This window comes from Sinocyclocheilus rhinocerous, unplaced genomic scaffold (assembly GCF_001515625.1).
Source record: "Sinocyclocheilus rhinocerous isolate Xijiao unplaced genomic scaffold, SAMN03320098_v1.1 scaffold352, whole genome shotgun sequence".
In the NCBI taxonomy this organism is placed as follows: domain Eukaryota; kingdom Metazoa; phylum Chordata; class Actinopteri; order Cypriniformes; family Cyprinidae; genus Sinocyclocheilus; species Sinocyclocheilus rhinocerous.
Genome location: NW_015642448.1, coordinates 664,148 through 687,411, shown reverse-complemented (window position 1 = coordinate 687,411; position 23,264 = coordinate 664,148). Strand labels below are relative to the sequence as shown.

The following is a 23,264-nucleotide window of genomic DNA, read 5'->3' as shown; positions in this document are numbered from 1 at the left end:
CTTGTGATTTTTAGCAAAAGCGTTCAGAAGTGAAAAAATGACAATTTTTCATATCTCCGGACCACTAAGTGGCGCTGCGGCAAAACTGTGCAAGTAACCTCGGGTCAAGGTTATCATAACACACACCAAGTTTGGTCTGAATATGACAAAGCATTGGAAAGATATAGCCTCATGTCCGATTTGGCGAGCTTTTCGTTAAATTCGTTTGCGCGGTTTTCGAGAACGGATGGGTCTATCAAAAAGCTTTCGATAACTTTTTGCCAGCATGGTCTGAAGATGATCTGAGCCAATTCGACGAATGAGTCAAATGAGTCCATTCAACTCTGCATGAGCCAAGGAATCGGAGGAAAAATTATTTTTCTTCTAGACCTTACGGTTCAAAAGTTATTAGCATAAACATGAGTGCAAATTTGGACAAGTGGTGGCACTAGAGAGTTTGAATTAGACACCAAATTTGCTGTGGTTAATGTGGAGACTGTCCTCTATCGATGTGCCAAATTTCATAACTTTCCCGCAAGCAGTTCAATGGGCAGCCATAGACTTCCACAGCTGAAGAAGAAGAAGAACAAGAAGAGGAAGAACTAAAAAAAATCTAACAGATACAATAGATGCCATAGCACCTTCAGTGCTTGGCTCCTAATTATTAAATATTATTAAGATAATATTAAGGTAAAATAATTACAGTTTTTATTAAATTTAGGGCTTGTGAAATTAAAGGGTCTCTGACCTACGTTGCTACACTGGTGCTCTAAAGCTCATCTTTAAGATTTTAAGTTGTATAAACAATAATTGACCTAGTTACAAGTCCAAAACTGCATGAAGCAGGTCATAACTGCAATAAAGTGAAAACACAGCTATTGTTATTGATATTTAGGTTAGATCATATGCTTCAATTATATATTTTGACAGGTGTTTTCTATGCAATTGCATACCCGTGTTTACATGTTCATGCCCTGTTATTGGAGTCATTCAAGTCAAAGTTTCTCACTAAAGTGACTCACCTTGAAATGTAAAGCATTAATTTGACATAATAATCATGGATTAATGTATTAAGTAAAACTAGTGAATATTTTTTAAAGCTAAAGTGGAAACTAGACAGTTAGTGTTTCCCATCTGTAACAGCCCATCTTTACCTGAAATTGCTGGAGGGGAAGCAAGTCTGAACAAGTTGTTTCAGTCATGTGGTTTTCAGGAAACCATGGGAGCATGCAAGCTTACTTTATATCAGTCATTATATCTGGAAGCATGTTAGCAATGTAGTATGGGCTCCTGTGACAAGAAAAGATTAAACAAATAAACAAACTGACAAAACCGCAAATGCATACACAATTTCACAAGCACACAAACAGCCCACACAGACTCCACTCAAACTTCCTTTTGTAGATCATTTCAGCTCTATCTATATTTGGATTTTTGTCAAACTCTAGATGTTTTAAGATACATATGATTGAAATGTAAAATATTTCCCATTGTCTTTCACTGACAGCATATTTGGCATGCAAAAGCAAAACTTTTCAATCTTTCTAAAACCAACCAGTAGACCAGCCTTACCAGGGGGTGCTCCCCCTAAAAGTAACTGTGGTCACAAGTTCCGTTGTTAAAAGAGCTCAGCAAGAGCTCAGCAGAACTTGCGGCCATTGGCTAACAATGCTTTTGGGAAACGCACACCAGGTGAGGAGACTAACAAACCATCTAAGGCTGGTTTGAGTTGTTGTTGGTTTTTTTTGACAGGGACAGTACAGTGATGGTACCCTTGTGAAAAAGAAGTGCACTTTATTATGAAAAAAAGTACTTTAAAAGAAAATACTTAAGTGCAAACTGAATGTAATGTTTTCATACCTCTAACTGCGTGTTATTTAAAATTAAATGAAAATGTTTTATAGTTTAAATTTATATTTAATGCAATTACTTAAGACTTTTTGTTGACATACTTAAGTAGGTCTTAATTACAATTTTATATGTAATTTCATAATTACTTCTGCCTTTGAAATATGGTTAAAGACAGTGTATACTGTCATATGTACTGACAAGCACTTATGGTAAACTGAAATATAGCTTAATGTCATTATACCTCAAAAATTATATAAATTATAAAAAATTATACCTCATACAGTGCTGCTTGAAAGTTTGTGAACCCTTTAGAATTTTCTATATTTCTGCATAAATATGACTCAAAACATAATTAAAATTTCACACAAGTCCTGAAAGTAGACAAAGACAACCCAAACAAACAAATGAAACAAAAATATTTTCTTTGCCATGTAGGCCTATTTATTGAGAAAAATGATCCATTGTTACATATCTATGAGTGGCAAAAGTATGTGAATCTTTGCATTCAGTATCCGGTGTGACCCCCTTTTGCAACAATAACTGCAAGTAACGTTTCTTGTAACTGATCAGTCCTGCATCTTGAGGGAGTTTTAGCCCATTCCTCAGTACAGAACCGCTTCAGCTCAGTGATGTTGGTGAGTTTCCTCCTATGAACTACTTGCTTCAGTTCCTTCCACAAAATTTCAATTGGATTAAGGTCCGGACTTTGACTTGACCATTACGAAACATTCACTTTGTTCTTCTTTAACCATTCTTTGGTAGAACAATTTGTGTGCTTGGGGTCATTGTCTTGCTGCATGACTTTCTCTTGAGGTTCAGTTCACTGACAGATGTCCTGACATAATTATAATTCATTGTTCCATCAATGATGGCAAGCCATCCTGGTCCAGATGCAGAAAAACAGGCCCAAACTATGATACCAGCACCACCGTGTTTCACAGATGGAATGAGGTTCTTATGCTGGAATACAGTGCGTTCTTTTCTTCAAACATAACACTTCTCATTTAAACCAAAAGGTTCTATTTTGGTCTCATCTGTCCACAAAACATTTCTCCAGTAGCCCTCTGGCGTGTCCCCATGATCTTTAGCAAACTGCAGACTGGCAACAATGTTCTTTTTGGATGCACCATGCACACCGTGGTTGTTCAGTGTTCTCCTGATGGTGGACTCATAAACATTAACATTAGCCAATGTGAGAAAGGCCTTTAGTTGCTTAGAAGTTACCCTGGGTTCCTTTGCAACCTTGCAGACTATTACACTTTTGCTTATGCTTTTGGAGTGATCTTTGTTGGTCAGTCACTCCTGGGGAGGGTAACAGCGGTCTTGAATTTCCTCCATTTGTACACAATCTGTCTGACTGTGGATTTGTGGAGTCAAAACTCTTTAGAGATGTTTTTGTAACCTTTTCCAGCCTGATGAGCAACAGCAACTCGTTTTCTGAGGTCCTCAGAGATCTCCTTTGTTCATGCCATGATACACTTGTACACATGTACACAAACATGATCAGACTTCGATAGATCCCTGTTCTTTAAATAAAACAGGGCACACACTGTCACCTGATAGTAATTTCACTGATTGAAAACAACTCTGAAAAACAGATGGACTCTAATTTCACCTTCAAATTAACTGCCAATCCTAGAGATTCACATAATTTTGCCACTCACCGATATGTAATATTGTATCATTTTCCTGAATAAATAAATGACAAAGAACATATTTTTGTCTCACTTGTTTGATTGGGTTCTCTTTGTCTACTTTCAGGACTTGTGCCGAAAGTCTAAGTATGTTTTGGGTCAATTATGCACAAATATAGAAAATTCGAAAGAGTTCACAAACTTTCAAGCGGCACCGTATATTAAAGGAATAGTTCACCCAAAAATGAACAGTTGCTGAAACAAAACCGTCAGGTCATCTAGGATTACTTTGTTTCTTCATAGGAACAGATTTGGAGAAATTTAGCATTACATCACTTGCTCACCAATGGATCCTCTGCAGTGAATGGGTGCCGCCAGAATGAGAGTCCAAACAGCTGCTAAAAACTTCACAATAATCCACAAGTAATCCACACAGCTCAAGTCCATCAGTTAACATCTTGTGAAGTTAAAAGCCATCATTAAGGAGTTTTAATTTCAAACCGGCACTTCTGACAAAAATAAGAGCCCATAACCCAACAGTTCCTCCAGTGAAAAAGGCCCCTGTTGTCCTCTTACATTTAACTTAAAAACGTCTTAATGATGGATTTCTTTATTTAAAACACGAGCAAGAGGTTAATTGATGAACTGGAGTCGTGTGGATGACTTGTGATGTTTTTATCAGCTGTTTGAACTCATTCTCATTGATGTAGCAACTAAATCCCTATCAGCTAAACCGGCCTAAGGTGGTTTGCTGGTCTTGGCTAGTTTCTCAGCCTAGTCAGACTGGTCTGTTGATTGATTTTTAGAACAGCTTTAAGGCAGGGCCATCGTTTGTGTAATATATGTCCCAAATAATTCTAATTTCACTTAAAGGTTTCATATGATGCGATTTCATTTTTTCCTTTCTCTTTAGAGTGTTACACGCTCTTGGTGCATAAAGAAGATCTGTAAAGTTGCAAAGACTAAAGTCTCAAATCCAAAGAGATATTCTTTATAAAAGTTAAGAGTTAGCCACACCTACCTAAAACGGCTCGTTCGAACACGCCCCCACATATCTCTCACGCTTGAGGTATTCGGCTAATCACAACGCACTGGATAGCTGGCTAATCAGAGCACACCTCGCTTTTCAGACCGATTAGTTTTGTAAAAATCGACGCGTTTCAAAAAGGCGGGGCATAGAGGAGAAACAATAATGTACAGTATGTGGAAAATAATGTGTTTTTTTAACTTTAAACCGCATAAACACATTTCATTACACCAAATACACAAAATAATGTTCTTTTTAGCAGCATCATATGACCCCTTTAAATGAAATTAACCTCTGCATCAAATATCCACTTAGCATTATTCCTTACTCTGGAGTGACATCGTGTGGTCATTAACTAGTACGCAACTAGAAATCCGGAAAACGCACTTCTTGTCAAGGACGTTCATTGCATGTTATATGTCTCTCCCGGCACACCTACATTCCGAAGTTTACTGAAACCGTTATATTTATTCGTTAATTTAGTTTAATACATTTTCTGGATAAGTAACGTTAAATAATAAAGGCTGACTATATTATGTCTTGATTAATCACGGGAGAATCAATTCCATCCACAGTGTAATAAATGGCATTTTTGTTTCGTTTTGTAATGGAAAGTACCCAAGGGTTCTGACCTGAGATCATTGTACGCGCTCCCGTCTCGCCTGTTGCGTCGGTTGTGCGCGAATATTAAATCTGATCCCAGATCTGATCATCTGAAGTTTTAAAAACGCGGACGAGCTCATGAGTCCATAGCTGCACCGCGCGGTGCATTCTGGTAGTAGTTGAAAGATTCAAGATGGCGGCGAGCAGGAGACTACACAAGGTAGGCGTCCAAACCTCATACTTTTTATATCGCAAAAAGAAAAACCACACACGACGACGCGATGGGGGTTTAAACATAAGGTTTAGCTGGCAGAAAAGGCGATTTGATTGTTCACTGGTGCTTGATCGGCGTTGGTACGAGCGGTTCTCTCACTCGATGACTCGGCTCGCTTCGCGTTTCCAAACAAGAAGGAGGAAAAGCGCCGGTGGAGGCCGCGGGACTCTTGAACAGGGTTTTGGGGTCGAGATCGGAGAGATAGAGGGTCAAAGGACACGTTAGAGCAGGCTTCAGTGTTTTATCAAGTACTTTCATTCATTGACAGTGAGTAAGTGACAGGAATATAACGCACAGGAGTCTAATGCGACGAGTTCCGTCACAGCGGATTCGGTTGATTCAAACAAATCTGAATCATCTGAATACAATAACTATAAATTAATCGACTGTTATAAGAACTAATCGATGTTTTTAAGCGAATAATGCTGTTTTAACCCCGCTGCAGTGACGTTAGACATGACTCAAAGACTCCAAACCAGCAATATCTGTCAAATATACACATGTCTTTTTACATTTTAAGCTTGAAATAACACAAATAAGTAGAATACTGCTTAAATAAGACGGTTTAGTGAGTTCCAGGTGGTTAGCTGTTGTAACGCCGTTAATTAAAAAAAATAAAACGAAACCGTAAGTGTTCACAACAAGCTTTCGCTTTATAAACTTCCGTCTTGTCGAAGTCGCTTCATTCACAACTCGTGAATAACCTGTATTTAGCAACCTAGATGTGTCTGACCAATCCTTTTTGGAGGTTAACCTCTCTGAATTGTCTTATATTTGAGCTTTTAGGGTGTTTATGCACAGTTAGTGGACGTATTGTATGTCACAGTGATCATTTTATCGAGTTTACTTCCTTGTTAGATAAGAATGGCTGTAAATGTCAGACAGCTCTCATTGGCAATAGAAGGAAATGGGTTATTCTTGCAGGGCACTAAAACACACCCTTTTACTATACTATAGTGAACATGTAGTTGCTGATTTAACACAGTAAGGACTTATTGCAACAACGAATCGATAATGAAAATAGTCAACAAATTTGATTATAAAATTCAGATAATAACTTTAAAATTGTCTTTTAATCTGATTAATCAAAGGAATAATTGACAGATTAATCAAGTATTAGTTAATCATTAGTTGCATCGTTCCTATGTGAGACTAAATATTAATCATAAACAGCACATGTTAGAGCAGTTATTGAATATGAAGCTGCATGCACTTCAGACATTTAAGATGTGGTTTGTTGTTGTTTTAATCCACACTTACTTCAGGTCAGTTATTTACAGTAAGCTGCTGAGCAAGGGGTCATTTCTCCAACTCATTAGGTCAAGACCTGGCTCACGTTACAATTGGGAATGATGTCTTGTCCATGATAAAGATACATAGAAGGTCTTGGCCAATGATGTAAACTGTTATTCCTAATTCATTTGTTTGCGCTTTGTAATTAATTACCTAATTAATGGCCATTGTGCTATTAGGAGAGATTGTTTTAGCATAAGCTAAATCTCAAAGTTTCTATTGGACAAGCAGAAGTTGCGAACCCATAAATAGTATCTAATGCATCCTTGTTTCTAACCCTTTTTATCAGGAGCTTGAAGAAATCCGCAAATCTGGGATGAAAAACTTCCGTAACATTCAAGTTCTGCTGATCACAGAACCGTGCTTCACTGAAAGATACGCATGACAATCGCAGCTTCTGTCGAATCGCGATCTCGATTCCATTTCGATTAATCGTGCAGCCCTAACCTACACTATATCCATGCATCAGCTATATGTGATCTCATACCTCATGCAGTCACGCTTCTGTCCTGATTGCAACATTGATTTGTTTGTAATTATATACATTATAGACTGAGCTGTGCTCACCTCATTTACCTTATTCTCCCACAGGACAACCCTCCATACGACAAAGGGGCGTTCAGGATCGAGATTATCTTCCCTGCAGAATACCCGTTCAAGCCACCCAAGATCACGTTCAAAACGAAGATCTACCACCCCAACATTGACGAGAAGGGACAGGTCTGCCTGCCTGTCATTAGTGCAGAGAACTGGAAACCAGCCACCAAAACTGACCAAGGTGAGATGCGCTGCAGTTGTTGCAATATGCCTGAAACCGCCACATGAGTCAGACTGCTAAAGCTCAGTTGATCCTGGTGCATAAACACACTCGGTCTTGTCACTTCATGATATAGAAATCATGAACAAATATAAGGCTTTGTAATGATGTTTGTGTTTACTGTCCATCTGTTTATATAGTAGGCAACACCCTTTATTTCTGTATTCAGCTCATATTGACTACCCAAACGTGACTTTGATTAAAGCATGGCAAGGCCTCATTGTTCCAGTAAGTGTTTAGTAAATGCTCATGCATCTTTCATGAATTGTTTACATGTTATTTTCATATGCGTAAAGTATACAGACAAGAAATGGTATGTTTTAACAGCTTTAGGATTTGGAAACAAATTTGCACCTGAAATGCTGTAATTACACTAAAACAGAGATGCCCTAACCGGCGACCTATTGTATTTTTTGGGGGGGGGGAACACTCTGTTGAAGCATATCTTCATTTCAAATTTTTTGAAATATTTTTACAATAATTTTTGTATTGTAATTTGCATTTTTGCAAATATAGAGAATATAGGTGAATTAGATTTTTTTCAAAGTTGAATGTTTTAATATATCGCAGTTGAATAAAGTGCAACATTTACTTTCGATCAAAAAGCTTTCATTCAAGTTTGATTTTTGGCACTTTGTAGTAAACAATTTGGGCACCTCTGTACTAAAACATTGCTTAAATTTAAATTTTGAACAGATTTCTTGTGGATTTTAGAGCTAGACTGCATTTATACACTAAAGTTGAAAAAGTGAAAAAGCATAATAGGACCCCTTTAAACTTTTTTTTTTTTTTTAATTCTGGTTTGTTTTGATGATGAAGGCCATTTAGTTCTCTCTGAATGAATTACAGGAATGATTTAACGCTGAATTTAATAAAACAATATATCAGTAGAAATCTGGAAATACACTACCATTCAAAAGTTTGAGGCTAGTAAGATTTTTTTTTAAAGAAATGTTAACTTTTATTCAGTAAGGATCCATTAAATTGGACGAAAGTGACAAAAGCAATTTGTTAGAGATAAAATATCTCTATTTTTATTTTTTTTTATTTTTTTATATATATATATATAGTTAATAAATGGTTTTTGTTGTTGTTGTTGTAACCAATGATAATGTGCATTCTTTTCCCTTTCTTCTTCCAGTAATTCAGTCGCTCATTGCCCTGGTGAACGACCCACAGCCAGAACACCCTCTGAGGGCCGACCTAGCAGAAGAATACTCAAAAGACCGTAAAAAATTCTTTAAGAATGCAGAAGAGTTTACAAAGAAACACGGCGAAAAGCGGCCAGTGGACTAACAATACCAGACAAGTGTGTAGCCCCAGACCTCTCCTACTCCTCTGATCCTCTTCCCCTCGCTCTACTACCTTCCTCCCGACTCCCAAACGATATCCTCTATCCCTCCCTCCCTCCCTCCCGCTTTCCCTCCTTCTCTCCTTTCCATGTGTCACTCTAGTTGAGCTGGAGAAGTACAGCGCAGCTGCAGCCTCCGTCTTGAAGCAGGACGCCGCAAGGACATCCAGTCTGAGTTTCTGGTGTTAGCTTGAGGCCCTTACTAACTTGTTTATTTTTCTTTCTCAAGTTTGAAAGCGTCACAATTTGGTTAGAGGCTAACTTAAGACAAAGAAGTTGGAAATTGTACAGGGCGTTTCAGTGATGAATGCTGTTTGACCCTTTTGTAATGAGAAAATGAATCATTGCATTATTACACAAAACTTTCAAAAATTACTTTTGGAAGTGACAGTTCATTTAAAACAAAGATGGATTGTAATTTATCATGTATATTATTATTATTATTATTATGTTGTTACCTCTTCTTACATTTGTGCTCTTTGATTTCTGCAAAACAAAAAGGAGACATTAAGGAGGAGCTGGAGGATTTCAGTGACGGCGACAGATTATTTCATATAACCTTTTTACTTTAACTGCAATTGTTGGGTTGCACGGTATGTCTAAAAAACAGGCTACTTTCAGCCCTTTACCAAGCCTCGAATTGGCAAAACCACTGTAAAGTCAGTAACAAAGGCGGCTTAGGAGCCGATATTGCTATGAAATACGTTTGTTTGACAAATGAAAATAGGATAATTTTAAACATCTCTTTTAACATGTTTCGTAGGAAATTCTTGTATATTGTTGATTATTTGGGTTTAATCATGGAAATGGCCCCTAGTTTTACAGAGATGTACGCTACTGAGAATTATCATCCCCATTTTCTCCCAACACAGAATAAACGCAGTAGTTGACCGTGAGTTTTCTAGAACATTCTCTACAGTTTCTTTAAAGTATATCATTCAGTCTTTCAAATTGCATCTTAAGTGGTATTTTACGCCACTCTTTATAATGCAAAGAGGTTCTGCGGGCTTTCTCTAGTTCAAAATATTTCAGTAATATTTGCTTATGCATTTGGGTTAAGTGTCAGAACGCCTCAAATAAGCCCCAGTGTTTTCTTTACTTGTTAAAAACTTATTTTCATGCAGTATCAGATTTAAAAAATGCTCTACATTTGTGTACCAAAATAAAAAAGGAAGACCAAGCAATGTTATACTCAAACATTGGCTAAATTCATTTCTGATTACAGTTTTCATATTAAAATCAACCAATAAAGTAGGTTTTTTGGGATTCCCCAGTTTAAAAGAGCATTATGGGTTTGTGTGATAAATCAAATCTGAACTTGACCATTTAGTGATTTTTTTTAACCTTATTAGCATTAGTAATATATTTATGAGAACTACTACTTAAACCCCAAACTGTTGCTTCAATTACAGCTTATTCTGAAATGCCGTTAATAGCCTGAATTTATCATACAGGTTATAAACAGGTTAACCCTAATATGTGTCAAAACATTGAACTCACCAAATAAAGGCTATTTTGACCTAGTTCTGAATGAATGTTTCAATAGGATGGATGCTCGGTGTACAAATGTACTCCTATGGTGCAACTGGTTGGTTTGTGCATGTTTTAGTGTTTACAATGCCACGGTTCGGTTGATATCACGGTTTTGGATCCACTGTTCAGTTCTGTTTGCTGTGTGAGTAGGGTTCATGGCATGGCACCAGCAATGCTAAAGAACACTAGAATTAATTTATCTTGAAAAAGCTTGCAGAAAAAAAAAGGTTTTGTGGGAATCATCCTCAATCTTGAACTTGGTAAAACAATTATCTTTAAAATGTTTAAAGTCTTAATACTTTTCCTTTTTGTTATACTGGGATAAATCATAATGGGATGCATGTTAAAATTGTTGGATGTGGCGTCCTACCTAGAAAATTTTCCACCAGCCGCCACTGTAAATAATATATAATAATACATTACACTGTAAAAAATTTCAAGCCGTTTCAACTAATTATTTAGTAACAAGTTCCACAGAAATTTTACGTTCAGTCAATTTCTGCCTTCAAAGTGTGGCCTGAATTGTTATTTTTTTTAGTTGGCTCAACCTTTACTGAAATAGTTTTATAGTCAATTCAACTAAAATCATTTAATTGGTCAAACATTTAGAAAACTACAGCAACTTGTGTCCATTAAAATTTAACCATTCACTCCATGTGTTTCATATGTTACCTCAACTAAGATTTATTATTTGGGCATCATAAGAAATTGCTGTGGAACTAGTTATTATATTGAGTTTAAGAAAATTATTACCTGGTGTCTATCAATCACTAAAACACACACATTACAACACATAATAGCCTTTATTTAATAACAATCTGCATTTATAACATTTGTCATACAGACTAAACATGCAGGCTTAAAGGGATAGTTCACACAAAAATTTAAATTTGCTGTTAATTGACTCACCCTTGCTGGATCCTCTTCAGTTTGCCTACAGAGCAAACAGGTCTGTGGACGATGCAGTCAACATGGGACTGCATTATGTTCTGCAACATCTAGACTTATGTGAGGATCCTGTTCGTGGACTTCAGCTCGGTCAATTTATATATTTTTATTCCTTATTTACTTGTTCTATTTTTTTTGTTTTTTTCTTCTTTTATTATCTGTGTTTTTTGTTCTGTCGCTGTTATTCTGTTACACTGTGGAAGCTTCTGTCACGAAAACAAATTCCTCGTATGTGAAAACATACCTGGCAATAAAGCTCATTCTGATTCTGATTCTCAAGCCATCCAAGATGTAGTTAACTTTTTTTTCTTCAGTTGAACAGTAAAGGAAATTTTTAGGTGAAAACATTGTCTTTGAAAACATCGCAATTCATAAACTGCACGTCTCTGGCTGCCAGCTTTTGAGAGTCAAATAAACAAAGACGACAAATTACTAATGGCTCCTGAGGACACATTGAGGTCTTATGAAGTTAAACAATCAAAAACCGGCAGCCACAGACGTGCAGTGTATGAATCGCCAAGGATCACAGTTTCAGAAAAAAAATCTTTGCTGTTCTACTGAAGAAAAAAAGTCACTGACATCTGGGATGGCCTGAGGGTCAATAAAATAACAGCAAATTTCCATTTTTGGGTGAACTATCCCTTTAAAGTGCTCCAGTTGTCAAACATTACATTTGTAATACAACTGCAAAATTTATTTTAAACATTTTGTTTAATGAACTAAAAAAAGACTAAACAAGTTAAACAATGTTTGCAAACAAACACTTACAAATATTACTACTGTTCACAATTACATCTTTAAAACGAGGCAGAAGTCAGAAAAAAATAAATGAACCAGGGCGTTACAGTTCAACTGAACTGAGTCAAGTAAAGTCCAGTCACTGTATTTACATAGTGCTTTTTACACTACAGATTGTGTCAAAGCAGCTTTACAGTATTAAACAGAAAAATTGTGTGTCGAAGGAACCAAAACTCCATCGTTCTTCTCTGGCCAGATGAATCCAGCAGTTTAATTGCAGGCTGCAACACAGGTCAGATTGTGCAGAGGACTGGTCTGGCTCCTGTTGTCTTGTCCCAATGGCTTGTCCCGATGGTCCCCCCCCCACCTACAATTCCTGCCAGACCTGAGACTCGAACTCGCAACTTTTGGGTTACGAGCCCAACTCTCTAACCATTAGGCCACGACTTCCCCAACGTCAATTGATGCTGACTGTTCATTAGTTGCAAGGATTTGTAACAGAACATGCACATTTCATATTATAAGTCTACCTTAAACAGCATAAAAATAATATCAAAATATAATGGTCCTGCCTGTTGTTGATAAATACCAGTGGTGACGTTTTACAAATTGATTGATCAATTGTCTCAATGTTTACTAAGCCATGGTCTCTTTACAAGTGCAGGGACTCGTGTGCACGATCTAGTGATTCACTACCTAGGGAACTGACTGATACGCAGTCTGCTTTGATAACAGCCTTGTGAAAGGATACAGTAGTTTATTCTCGTTCGGAACGACGAACTCCTCTCCGAAGCGCCTTCATGAGACCAGAAACGCCGTGTAATCCGCCCCGTTTGAAAAGAGCCTGGTTGTTAGTCGCGTTTAATGTCGACTTCACAGGACAATTGCAAAAGTTTGCACACGCAAAAACCCATTCAACACGCCCATGTTAACTTCAAATAAGCGAATTACTGTGGTTTACATTACACGTTTCGTCGTAGTAAGCATTGGCTTATAAAAGAGAGAGACCGCGCGATCTCTTCATATCTTTTAACGTCACGGAAACACAAAAAGATCATACAACACCAAAATTAAACCTAAAATTCATTATAGTAACACAGCTTTTGACATGAAGTGTTTTATGGATTAAACGAGAGGAAAGAGCACGTTCCCTTCACTTAGACAGTTCATTTCCCTCAGACATATTCATACAACGATTATTCGATGTTTTTATATATGTTGTACGTTTGTGTATAAATACATGCGTTTTAAATAATACGTTTACACCTTAGTATTGATAAATTCAGTCTAAGTACAAATTCAGTTCCACTTACCTGACGCGTGAACTTGACATACATTTAACATAGCCTAAATATAAATTTTTCTTTGGACACACGACTTCACCATATGCTGTATGTTTTTGTCGATTAATTTAGTCCAAAAAATAACATTTATTTAGTGGCACTTACCCGACACGTGAACTTGACAAGATGGCGCTGTTTCTCCCGCGAAGTCACTCAGGCTCATGCACGTGCAGAATGATCTCAGTGTCGGCTGGATTAGTTTTAGTTTAGTCAACATTAGCATAGCTAATTGTTGACTGAATTTGAAAATAACCGTTCATTCAACCGTTTTTCAAATATATTTGTGTAGACTTAATATAATATGTCCTCTCAACTAAGCCCAAGCAATAAAATTAGCTCAACTTAAATATTTTTGCCCTTCCAACATTTTAATTGGATTTTTTACAGTATATATATATATATTTATATATATACACACACACACACACACACACAGTAGTCAACATTTGAAATGGATCAAAAAAGTTAATCAAAGTTGTGCTAAGACAAGAACGCATTTTGGTTTTAACGTTTTAGGACAACTTTGATGAACTCTTGATCCACTTCAAATATATATATATATATATATATATATAAACAAAATATTGCAACTTACAGTTCCACAAAAGGCTGTGAGTGGCTGTGCTAGTCATGAAGATATAACTCTGTGGACGTATTCTTTCCATACATAACAACGCGCTGAAACATGGCATATTCTTTTACAGTCCTGTTCTCATTATAATTTTATGTAGCCTATATGACAGATTTGTTCTGCACGTTGTCCTTAATAGTACTTTCCTTTCCAAAGTGATTCAAGCAATTCAAAACCATCGTGGCCGTATATAGTGTTTGAAGTGTCTCAGCAGGGGGCGGGGTAGGCCAAGAGAGTATCGCGGTACGTTACGTTACTGTGGATTTTCGGTTCGGTTTGAATATCGTTACACCCCTAGTCTTTACTAGTACATACAAAATATAGCGCAGCAAAATTGATGTGCTCATATAATAATGATTTTTTTTTTTTTTATCTTAAATCACATTAACCATCGTAATAATTGTTCCAAAGCTATTTTTAAATTTCAGAAAGAAATCCAGAGTAAAATGAACTGTTTTTTTTTATTATTATTTCAGGTTCATAAAAATATCATAAATACATTTATTAAAAACATTGTACCCAAAAATAACTTAGATTTTTAAATATATAAAGTAATTGCTACATGTTCAGTTGAGTTCAAATCTTCATCTAGTACGTTAAAGTCATAAATATGGCATTGTTGTTGGATTTTACAGTTCTCTGCAATATTAATATGTGGATTTGAGAGAAACTTGCTCAAATGAGGCAACATTTTTAGAAACAAATCCAGATAAAATTGCAATTTCCTATTATAAGGACACAGTTCTCTATATTGAAATGGCTAGCTGCTTTAAAAAACAAACAAACCTTAAACTAAATGTCTAGTTGAGCAATTTGAAAACAGGTCAATCTAATAGTATCTTGTGTTTCTGTTGAAGAATTAGTATAATTCAGTTGTTTTAGCTCTACTTGAAGTAGCAGCTTCAAAACATTATTGTATGGGCTCTGGTAGCAGTACAATGAAACCGAATCTGATTTTCTGCCTTTCCCAAACCAAGCACTCATACTGTAATATGACTAATTGAGGTATGGGTCAAGTTGTGTTTCTGTTGAAGAATTAGTATAATTCAGTTGTTTTAGCTCTACTTGAAGTAGCAGCTTCAAAAAATTTTTGTATGGGCTCTGGAAGCAGTACAATGAAACCGAATGCTGATTTTCTGCCTTTCCCAAACCAAGCACTCATACTGTAATATGACTAATTGAGGTATGGGTCAAAATCTTGTTTCCTTAAAGCAGAAGACATTCAGTTTGCCAAACCTTAAATACTCTGACCTAAGGGTTTAAAAGTCTTTAAAGGCACAGAGGTGGATCCTCTGTTGCCTGTAGTAGTTAAGCACAAAAGGGTCCCTCAAAGTATTAAGCTCGTGTAGTCGGTCTGCAGACTGTGAGAAGTCATCTGGTCCTTCTCCACATCCGCCCTGGTGAGGCTGACTTGGATATCCTGGATGCACCATAAGCTCTGCTGTAACCGGACGATAGGAGTCAGTCGCGGCATCACTGGACTGTATCAACGAGGAGGTCACACCGTCATCTAGTGAAGCTTCCAGCGTGAAGCCAAAAGCACGTTTCAGGTTGGGGACAGACATGTTCTTACCCATAGTGCTCAGGCCCAGGTATATGTCAGGCCATCTGAGAGGACATACAAAACCAGTATGTAATCGATTAGATTTCATCAGGCAAAAGTGCAAAAGTGGAAAAAACATTTAATGCATGTTGTGTACATACTGCACCTAATGTATTTGAAGGACAACATTCATATTTATAGACTATTAAAATGTAACTAAACCTAAAAATGAGTACACAAGATATTGTAAATTTCCTAAAACATTTGTAAAAACTTTCTACTTGACAACTAGGTGCTGATCATTTAAAATGCTGCCTCACAAACCTAATTCCATAGCGATGAAAGACCTCGATAGATTCAAGGGCATCTTTTTCAACCTGTTCATTAAAGTCTCGCAGATGCGGCGGGAGGAAGGTGCAAAATTTAAGACCGGGTTCTATGGGGACCCGTGTGTAGGTGATCCCAAAATCAGAGAGAACTTGGGCGAACACCTCTCGCACCTCTGAAAAGCATGGTAAAGAGTAAAAAATAAAAAAATCTTTTTTTAAAAGATACCGTTATTTTTATTCAGCAAGAACACCTTAAATTTATCAAAAGTGACAGCGAAGACATTTATAATGTAATAAAAAAAAAATGCTGTTCATTTGAACTTTCTATTAATAATAGAATCATAGTCCACAACAATATTAAGCAGCACAACTGTTTATAACATTGATATTAATAATAAATGTTTCTTGAGTATATGTACTCAGTGAGTGTAATGTATCAGCATATTAGATGGATTTCTGAAGGATCATGTGACACTGAAGACTGGAGTAATTATACTGAAAACTCAGCTTTGCATCACAGGAATAAATCACATTTTAATATATATTCAAATTGAAAACATTTTAAATTGTAATAATATTTCACAATATTTACAGTATTTTGGTTACGTAAACACAGTCTTAGTGACTGATTTCAAAACCATTTTTAAAAATTATTATCGACCAAAAACTTTTGAACAGTAGTGGTACATGAATTGTTGGTTATTTGGTGAAAAGGATCGTTCAAACGAACCCACTGTTACCTGGCAGCACGTGCACATGCTGGTGGCCGTCCATATGGTAGGGTACGTGGCCAACAAGTTCACAAAATCGATTTACCTGGGCTCTGAGCTCCGCCTCCACCTTTTAAACAGAAAACACAACACAACTTAAGCAAACAGCACGACAGAAGCAGACAAACGTGTTTTGCTGTGCTTAGTTCTGAAGTCTGAAACTTTAGAGGTTATATAATGAAAAGTACTATTCTTGATCTTTGCAAATAAAAGAGGTTAATTTTTAACAAAAACAATGAAAAGCTTCCTCCACAGTCCAAGAAGACCATCTACTGAAACTAAGCTTTATTAAACAACTTGTTTAATAAAAAAAGGGTTAGAGAGAAGGTGGAAAATGGTTATGTAAAAGTATATTATATCTGTTTTTGGTGCAAACACTCGACTAACATTAATGGGCTTCAAGAAAAAGAGAACAATTATGATACGACCCCTTTAAATGTTTAATTCTAGTAAAAGAAAGAAGAAAAAGGTGGAAATGGTTTTGTAAAGATATATTACATCTGTTTTTAGTGAAAACACTCTTGACTAACATAGTGAACTTCAAACAAAATGTAATAAAAATTAAGATACAACACCTTCACACTTTTAATTTCAGTAAAATATGTGCATATCACGTGTTTTTCTCTCTTTCTAATTTACTGGATTTACATAGTGGTGTGTATTTTACCTGCTGCTTTAAACTTTAGTTTAAAGAGTACATAATGTCATAACCCCTCTTATAAGCAAGATAATAAAGTCCTTTCATGTTCTACTTTGAGCAACCATTGACACTACTATATAACATGAATACAGTGCTATACAGTGTGATGTAAACACGCTTTATGGTTTGAATTCACTCCCATGTGACTTTCTGTTGGTCTTTATGAGTGTGTGTTCCTGTGTACCTCTGACATCTTGAGCTGACCACACTGCAAAACTTCCCGGAAGCCCATCTTGCCATGGAAGAATCCATCCTTGTTGAGGAGCGTTGAGCCCTTTAGATCCTGAGACACTGGAAGACCCTCTGAAAGATTCGCATGGAGTCCAATGGGGATGTGATTCCTGTGTGTGAGAAGCAGTGTTATTTTAGAATCACTGAGACACTATTATAGATTTTATTACTATTTTGAATCAGCTTTTTAGATTTTCCGTTTTCATTTAAAGGGGTGGTTCACTGGGTTTTTTTCTAGGCTTGATTGTGTTTATGGGGTGCAGTCTAACATGTGTTCATGCTTCGTTTTTTAAAAAACGCATTATTTTTCACATAATTTACCTAATTTCCACACTGCTCTGTCCCTTCTCTGAGAAACGGGCCGATCATTTCCTTCTTTTATGAAGCCCCTCCCTCAGAAATAGGCGATGGGCTCTGATTGGTTAGCTAGCCCAGTGTGTTGTGATTGGCTAAACCACCTCTAGTGTGCTCTAAACGTCCCGCCCCTCACCTCAGCGGCATGTGCTCCGATTGTATTGTAAACAACTGCATGTTAATATCGCTTATCAGTTTGAGAGAGAGAGAGAGAGAGAGAGAGAGAGAGAGATGCAGAGCGTGTGCAGAGCAGGGGGACACGAGGAACAGTATTAAGAACCGCTGCTTTAGAACATTGGTTTTGAAACTTGTGAATCCATTAGAATCGTTAGAAGACAGAATCGCGATTCATATATGAATAGATTTTTACATGCACCTCTAGTTTTCTCTTCCTCTTCTCTAAAGCAGCGCAGCATGGCCTCGCCCCCTTTGCTGCCTTTTCCCGAGGGCGAGGTTTATCTGGGTTTGTGATGTCACGAACCCGGGAAGGAACTTGTTGTAGTCCCTACGAGCCGTTTTTGTAGGCATTAAACTGCCAGAATTTTAAAAGACGATATCTCCGTTTGCATTGAACTTTCAGCTTCGTAACTTTGCAGATATTGTTTATGCTCAAACAGCAACATTAGACACTAACTAACATTAAAAAAGTGAAATCGCAATGAACCACCCCTTTAAATTTTACTTAAGAGTTTTAGTCATTTTGTAGCGTGTTTTTGTATTTTTTTTTATTCGTTTTTATTTTTCAAGTATGTCTATATAGTTTTTGGTGATTGTTATTTTAGTAAATCATGTTGAACTAAATGAAAATTTAATTTTTTTTCTTAGCAATAAGCTGTAATAAAATTACTTTTTTTATATATTTTATTTCATCTCAGTTATTTTTCAAGTTTAAGTATTAGTTAACTATAATAACTATACATCTAACCTCTATACATCTATATCTAACCTATACACCCTATCAGTAGGCCTTGTCTTATCTTTGGCAATAGGTTTAAAAGGCTTACATGTCATACGGGAGGGTGTTGTAACACTTTGTTTAAATGTAAGATACTCAAACTTTGATATCATATTTGCATATTTATCTGCATGAAATTAAAAGTAGTTAGAAAATCAGCTCTGGTACCTTTTGGCCAGCTCTGCCGCGTGCTCCGCTGAGACTGCATTGACCAGAAGGGAGACATTGGAGATCCCACCAGTTTTGAAGCAGTCCACAATCCCTTGATTTCTTCTCTCGCAGTACCCAAAATCATCTCCTGTCACCACCAGCTTCACCTTGGGTTGAGGCATCTTCTCCTCGTCTTGCTGATGAAAGATAAAAATACTAGATTAGAGATCGACCCATAGCTTTCTTTAGGATTAATACTGATTATTTTTACATTAAGCAGAAATTCGTTAATTTTTTTATTTCTGTTTTTTGACAATAATAACTAAAGGATCTTTAGACCGCACTACAGAATATGAAACAAAATATTTTATAAATAATAATAATTATTGATAATAATAATTGTTGCTAATTATGGCATTATATAAAGATTTACATTAAAAAGCCACTTTTTTTCATCTTTGTTTTAGGCTGTATGTCTAATTGTGAAGCTATTAATTTCCTACTTGAAAATGAATTGCTGATTTATTAATACTGTTTATTTTTATGCTAAATAGAATTTTAATTCATTCTATTTAGGCTTAATAATAACTAAAGGATCTAAATTTTATAAATGTTTTTAGATTGTATTAATGTAATATTAATAAAACGCTGGCATTTATTACTAAATTTAAAAATATTATTTAAATATTATTTTATTAACATATATTTACTAACATAACATTTTATTTATGCTAAAAATTGTTGCTATTTATTCAACCCGTTTTGCCTGCGCCAAAAGGTCACTTATTTATTTATTTACTTATTTATTTCTGCGTCTAATGGTTAAACTACATTTCTAACTTGAAAATTAATTGCTGTAATTTATTTATATTATTAAAATGTTAAGCAATTATACAAAATAAATGTATTAAAGAAGACACTTTACCTGTTGTTTTGTCTTATTTTCAACAAACGGTGCCATTTGGGTAGATTTAATTATACTGACAACCAATGAAACGTGAATATCCGTTAAAAATATCTATAAAACCGATTAACCAATCTCTAAAAAAAGAGAGAATTTTTCAATATGAAGACAGACAGAGAAGTGTCAGTCACGCGAGTCATATATAATGAAAGCCAGTCATTCACACAACAGGAAACGCGATTCTCAGCTGCGGGAAAGCTGCTTACCGCGAAATCACCCGCTCGTTAATAAGACAGATCTAAAAGTCTGCCTCCTTATTCACTTCATCGGTGTTAACACGAGCAGCTGCCACTGCCTGTCCATCACAGATATGGTATACAATCGCATCAGCCCGATTAACGTTACATACTGGTTATAGATTTACTCCGCTTGATCTATTAATAAGAAACACACAAATGTCTTATTATTTCAGAGGGACTAATAATTAGTTTTGTGATATACTCCTAGTCAGCAGTAGTAATGTAGTAATCGCTTACCCATTTTATAGCGAGGTTTTTGACATTAGTCCTTTTTACAATGTATCCCAATAGTGTGCGGAGAGAATGACTGAAGACATAAAACTGCAATTTCCTTTTCCGGAGTTGCAGCGCCCTCTACCGGATGTGAATAAAACAACGCCACATGTACAAATAGGTCCATGCAGTTTCAAAGTTTCTCTTCCTGATTTATGTCAAAGTCTATTTTTAAATTAAAAATATATGTTTTAAATGGATATTTGATATGTTTTTAACTTTTTAGCATTTTTTATTTAAAAATATAGATATTTAGCTACACCATATGATCAATGCATACCATGATATCGTGTTCTTATTTGTTCTTAAAATGATTAATTCGATTTTTTCCAAGATGTTGGCAACCAAAAACACGATATGTGCTTCTATGAAAACACTTTATGAATAATTATTATTAAGACTGAATAAAATGATGACAATGTGGTGTTTTAGAAAATAGATATTTTATAGATTAAAGTTATAAACGTATTGTGAACCTTTATAGAAGTTTTTAATCAGATATTAATTAATAAACAACAATAAACTAGGCTATATAGGCATACTCACGAGAGCCAGGATTTTGCTGTTCTCAATGTTATGAATGTAAGCTGAACGTTATCCTTATACACAGACTTAAAGGGGTCCTATTAAGTCATGCCAGACTGTGGAGAGAGGTGTTGTAATAATGTAAAATATGTGAAAAATAATGTTTTTCGAACAACCTAGTATGAGAGCCTGTTATAGTACACCCCGAAAACAAAATCAAGACTTCGTAAAAAAGCATAATAGGACCCCTTTAAGACAGCAGGGGTGATTACGTGTCTATGGAGGCTTTTGAATGTTTTCCCAAGACACGTAACCTCGTTTAGAAATAAGGAAAACATCATAAAGTATCATGTTTATGATCTTTGTTTGCGCACGTTCAAGTGTTTTCAGCTTCAGCCACTGACGTAGCAATAATATGCATAGCATCACTTACATTATGTGTTAGAATAACACTGTAGCACAGGGTTCCTCAAATCTTGCCCTGGAGGGCCAATGCGCTGCAGAGTTTAGCTCCAACCCTGACCAAACTCACCGACCTGTGATTTCTAATGATCCTGAAGACATTGATTAGCATGCTCAGGCGTGTTTGATTAGGGTTAAAGCTAAACTCTGCAGGAAAGTGGATCTCATCGGCCAGATTTGAGGATCCCTGCTGTAGCATAACAGTTTACTGGAAACAGTGGGATGTAATGTCATTTAGAAACTTGATACATTCTACTTTAAAACAATGAAACTCCAGAAACATGTCTTGTTCTGCTTTATATATATATATATATATATTATTTTTTTCCCATATGTCTAGCATTTGTTAAACACAAGAATGCATCCTGTGTAAACGGCTCCTGATGAAAGAACGGTACAAATAGTAGTGGGAAAACACTTAGTGAACATTGATTTTTTATTAAGTTGTAGTGGAGGCCGGGGCAAGTTGTCACATGTAATATTGTCACAAGTGCTATTTCTCAGTATCTATGGGTATTTTGAGGCTAAAGTCCAGTTTCCCACTACTTTAGTAGTGCTTATCTATGTTAGTTTCAAACACCTGTTTCAAAAGTAGCTAGTGTTAAATTAGGACTACACTTTCTTGGCTAATCAAAAGGAAATTATTAAATAAAATAATAAAATAAATAATATAAGGTAAACATAATAAATAAGGTAAATAAATAAAGTGACTATGAGGAAGATTTTAACCAAAGGTTGAACTGTGCAGGCTGTCATTGTGAATATGTTGAAATGTTATACAATTAATTCATCAAAAAAAAACAGTGGTTTTATTATTTTGTGTTTGTTTGTTTGTTGTTGTTTATTTATTTATTTATTTTTGAACGTACTATTGATAGATAATTATATATATATATAATATTGATATTGTATATTGTAACGGTCATTAATATGTCGTGACGTCACATCGTCCTCGCCCAATCACTGCTTTCCGTGTGTGCGCGTGGATCACTTCCTTGGTTTCGGACTTGTCATGATGCGATTGGTTAGAAAGCGTGTCAGCGTTTGAATGGGGCTCTCCGTATCCATTTTTCTGTGATGTAGCCTACATAGACACGAGCTGTAACAATGGGACCGTTAAGAGTTATATCTGTCTTTCTGGATTTGATTTTAGTATGTCTGATGTTCGCCCCGTGCGGCGCTCGTGATTTGGACTCCAGCTATGTGACTTGCGGCTCTCTGGTCAAACTGCTGAACACCCGCCACAGCGTCAGACTTCACTCGCACGATGTCAAATACGGATCAGGTAGTGTATCCACTGTGAATAGTCAATATAATCATCAACTATAGCAGTTTGGTCAACGAAGCCCTCGGAGAATGCTTATGTTCTAGTCGACAGCTTAATCTTCGCTTAGTCTGTTATGCACTTATGTTGAATACACTGTGTAATAGCAGCTGGTGCATGTATGCATTAGCCAAGAAGCTAATGACTGGTAATATTTCTAATCAGTAAACAGTAATGTATTTGTCTTTCCGTTAGCCTGTTATAGACTCTCTTTCATCCCCCGGAGGTTTTATTTCTGTTGGTTAGGATGTATTATGTTTACCTGAACGATCCAAGTAATCATGACGACAGGTGCATTACAAAATACTAAAAGGCACCATAATAATACCATTTTTGTAATAATACGTATGGTATTCATTCGAGTGGCATGAATTCCTTACACGATTATATATATATATATATATATATATATATGTGTGTATA

At 36.1% G+C, this 23,264-nt stretch overlaps 3 protein-coding genes across 6 annotated transcripts in view; 2 read left to right on the top strand and 1 right to left on the bottom strand.

Annotated features, from left to right (window-relative positions):
* Window positions 1-7,121: 7,121 nt before the first annotated feature.
* Window positions 7,122-10,352, top strand: LOC107755811 (ubiquitin-conjugating enzyme E2 L3-like). The gene is made up of 3 exons (XM_016572731.1): window positions 7,122-7,156; window positions 7,213-7,439; window positions 8,620-10,352. Exons 1-3 carry the CDS (start codon window positions 7,122-7,124, stop codon window positions 8,772-8,774), a joined length of 417 nt encoding a protein of 138 aa, XP_016428217.1. The 3' UTR covers window positions 8,775-10,352.
* A 4,694-nt stretch (window positions 10,353-15,046) lies between these two features.
* Window positions 15,047-23,264, bottom strand: part of LOC107755843 (carbohydrate deacetylase-like) — a 22,451-nt gene continuing 14,233 nt past the window's right edge. Inside the window, exons 1-6 of one of the 4 annotated variants that reach the window (XM_016572776.1) lie at window positions 20,495-20,576; window positions 19,073-19,251; window positions 17,549-17,705; window positions 16,635-16,734; window positions 15,890-16,067; window positions 15,047-15,630 (exon numbers count right to left, since the gene is read on the bottom strand). In XM_016572776.1, the coding sequence (XP_016428262.1) occupies window positions 15,282-15,630; window positions 15,890-16,067; window positions 16,635-16,734; window positions 17,549-17,705; window positions 19,073-19,236 (948 nt within the window). In that variant the 5' untranslated portion in view covers window positions 19,237-19,251; window positions 20,495-20,576 and the 3' untranslated portion in view covers window positions 15,047-15,281. Of the gene's footprint in view, window positions 15,631-15,889; window positions 16,068-16,634; window positions 16,735-17,548; window positions 17,706-19,072; window positions 19,252-19,979; window positions 20,030-20,494; window positions 20,577-23,264 lie in introns of those variants that run through there. The other 3 variants (XM_016572774.1, XM_016572773.1, XM_016572777.1) reach the window with 3 other exon arrangements.
* The window catches only part of sdf2l1 (stromal cell-derived factor 2-like 1), a 2,523-nt gene continuing 1,779 nt past the window's right edge, over window positions 22,521-23,264 (top strand). The window contains exon 1 of the mRNA XM_016572778.1: window positions 22,521-22,802. Within this exon, the coding sequence (XP_016428264.1) occupies window positions 22,625-22,802 (178 nt within the window). The 5' untranslated portion in view covers window positions 22,521-22,624. The remainder of the gene's footprint in view (window positions 22,803-23,264) is intronic.

Coding starts and splice junctions, on each gene's coding strand:
- LOC107755811 (XM_016572731.1), top strand. CDS start 7,122: ATGCATCAGCTATATGTGATCTCATACCTCATGCA. Junction 7,157..7,212: donor GTGATCTCATACCTCATGCA/GTCACGCTTCTG, acceptor TATACATTATAG/ACTGAGCTGTGCTCACCTCA. Junction 7,440..8,619: donor AGCCACCAAAACTGACCAAG/GTGAGATGCGCT, acceptor TTCTTCTTCCAG/TAATTCAGTCGCTCATTGCC.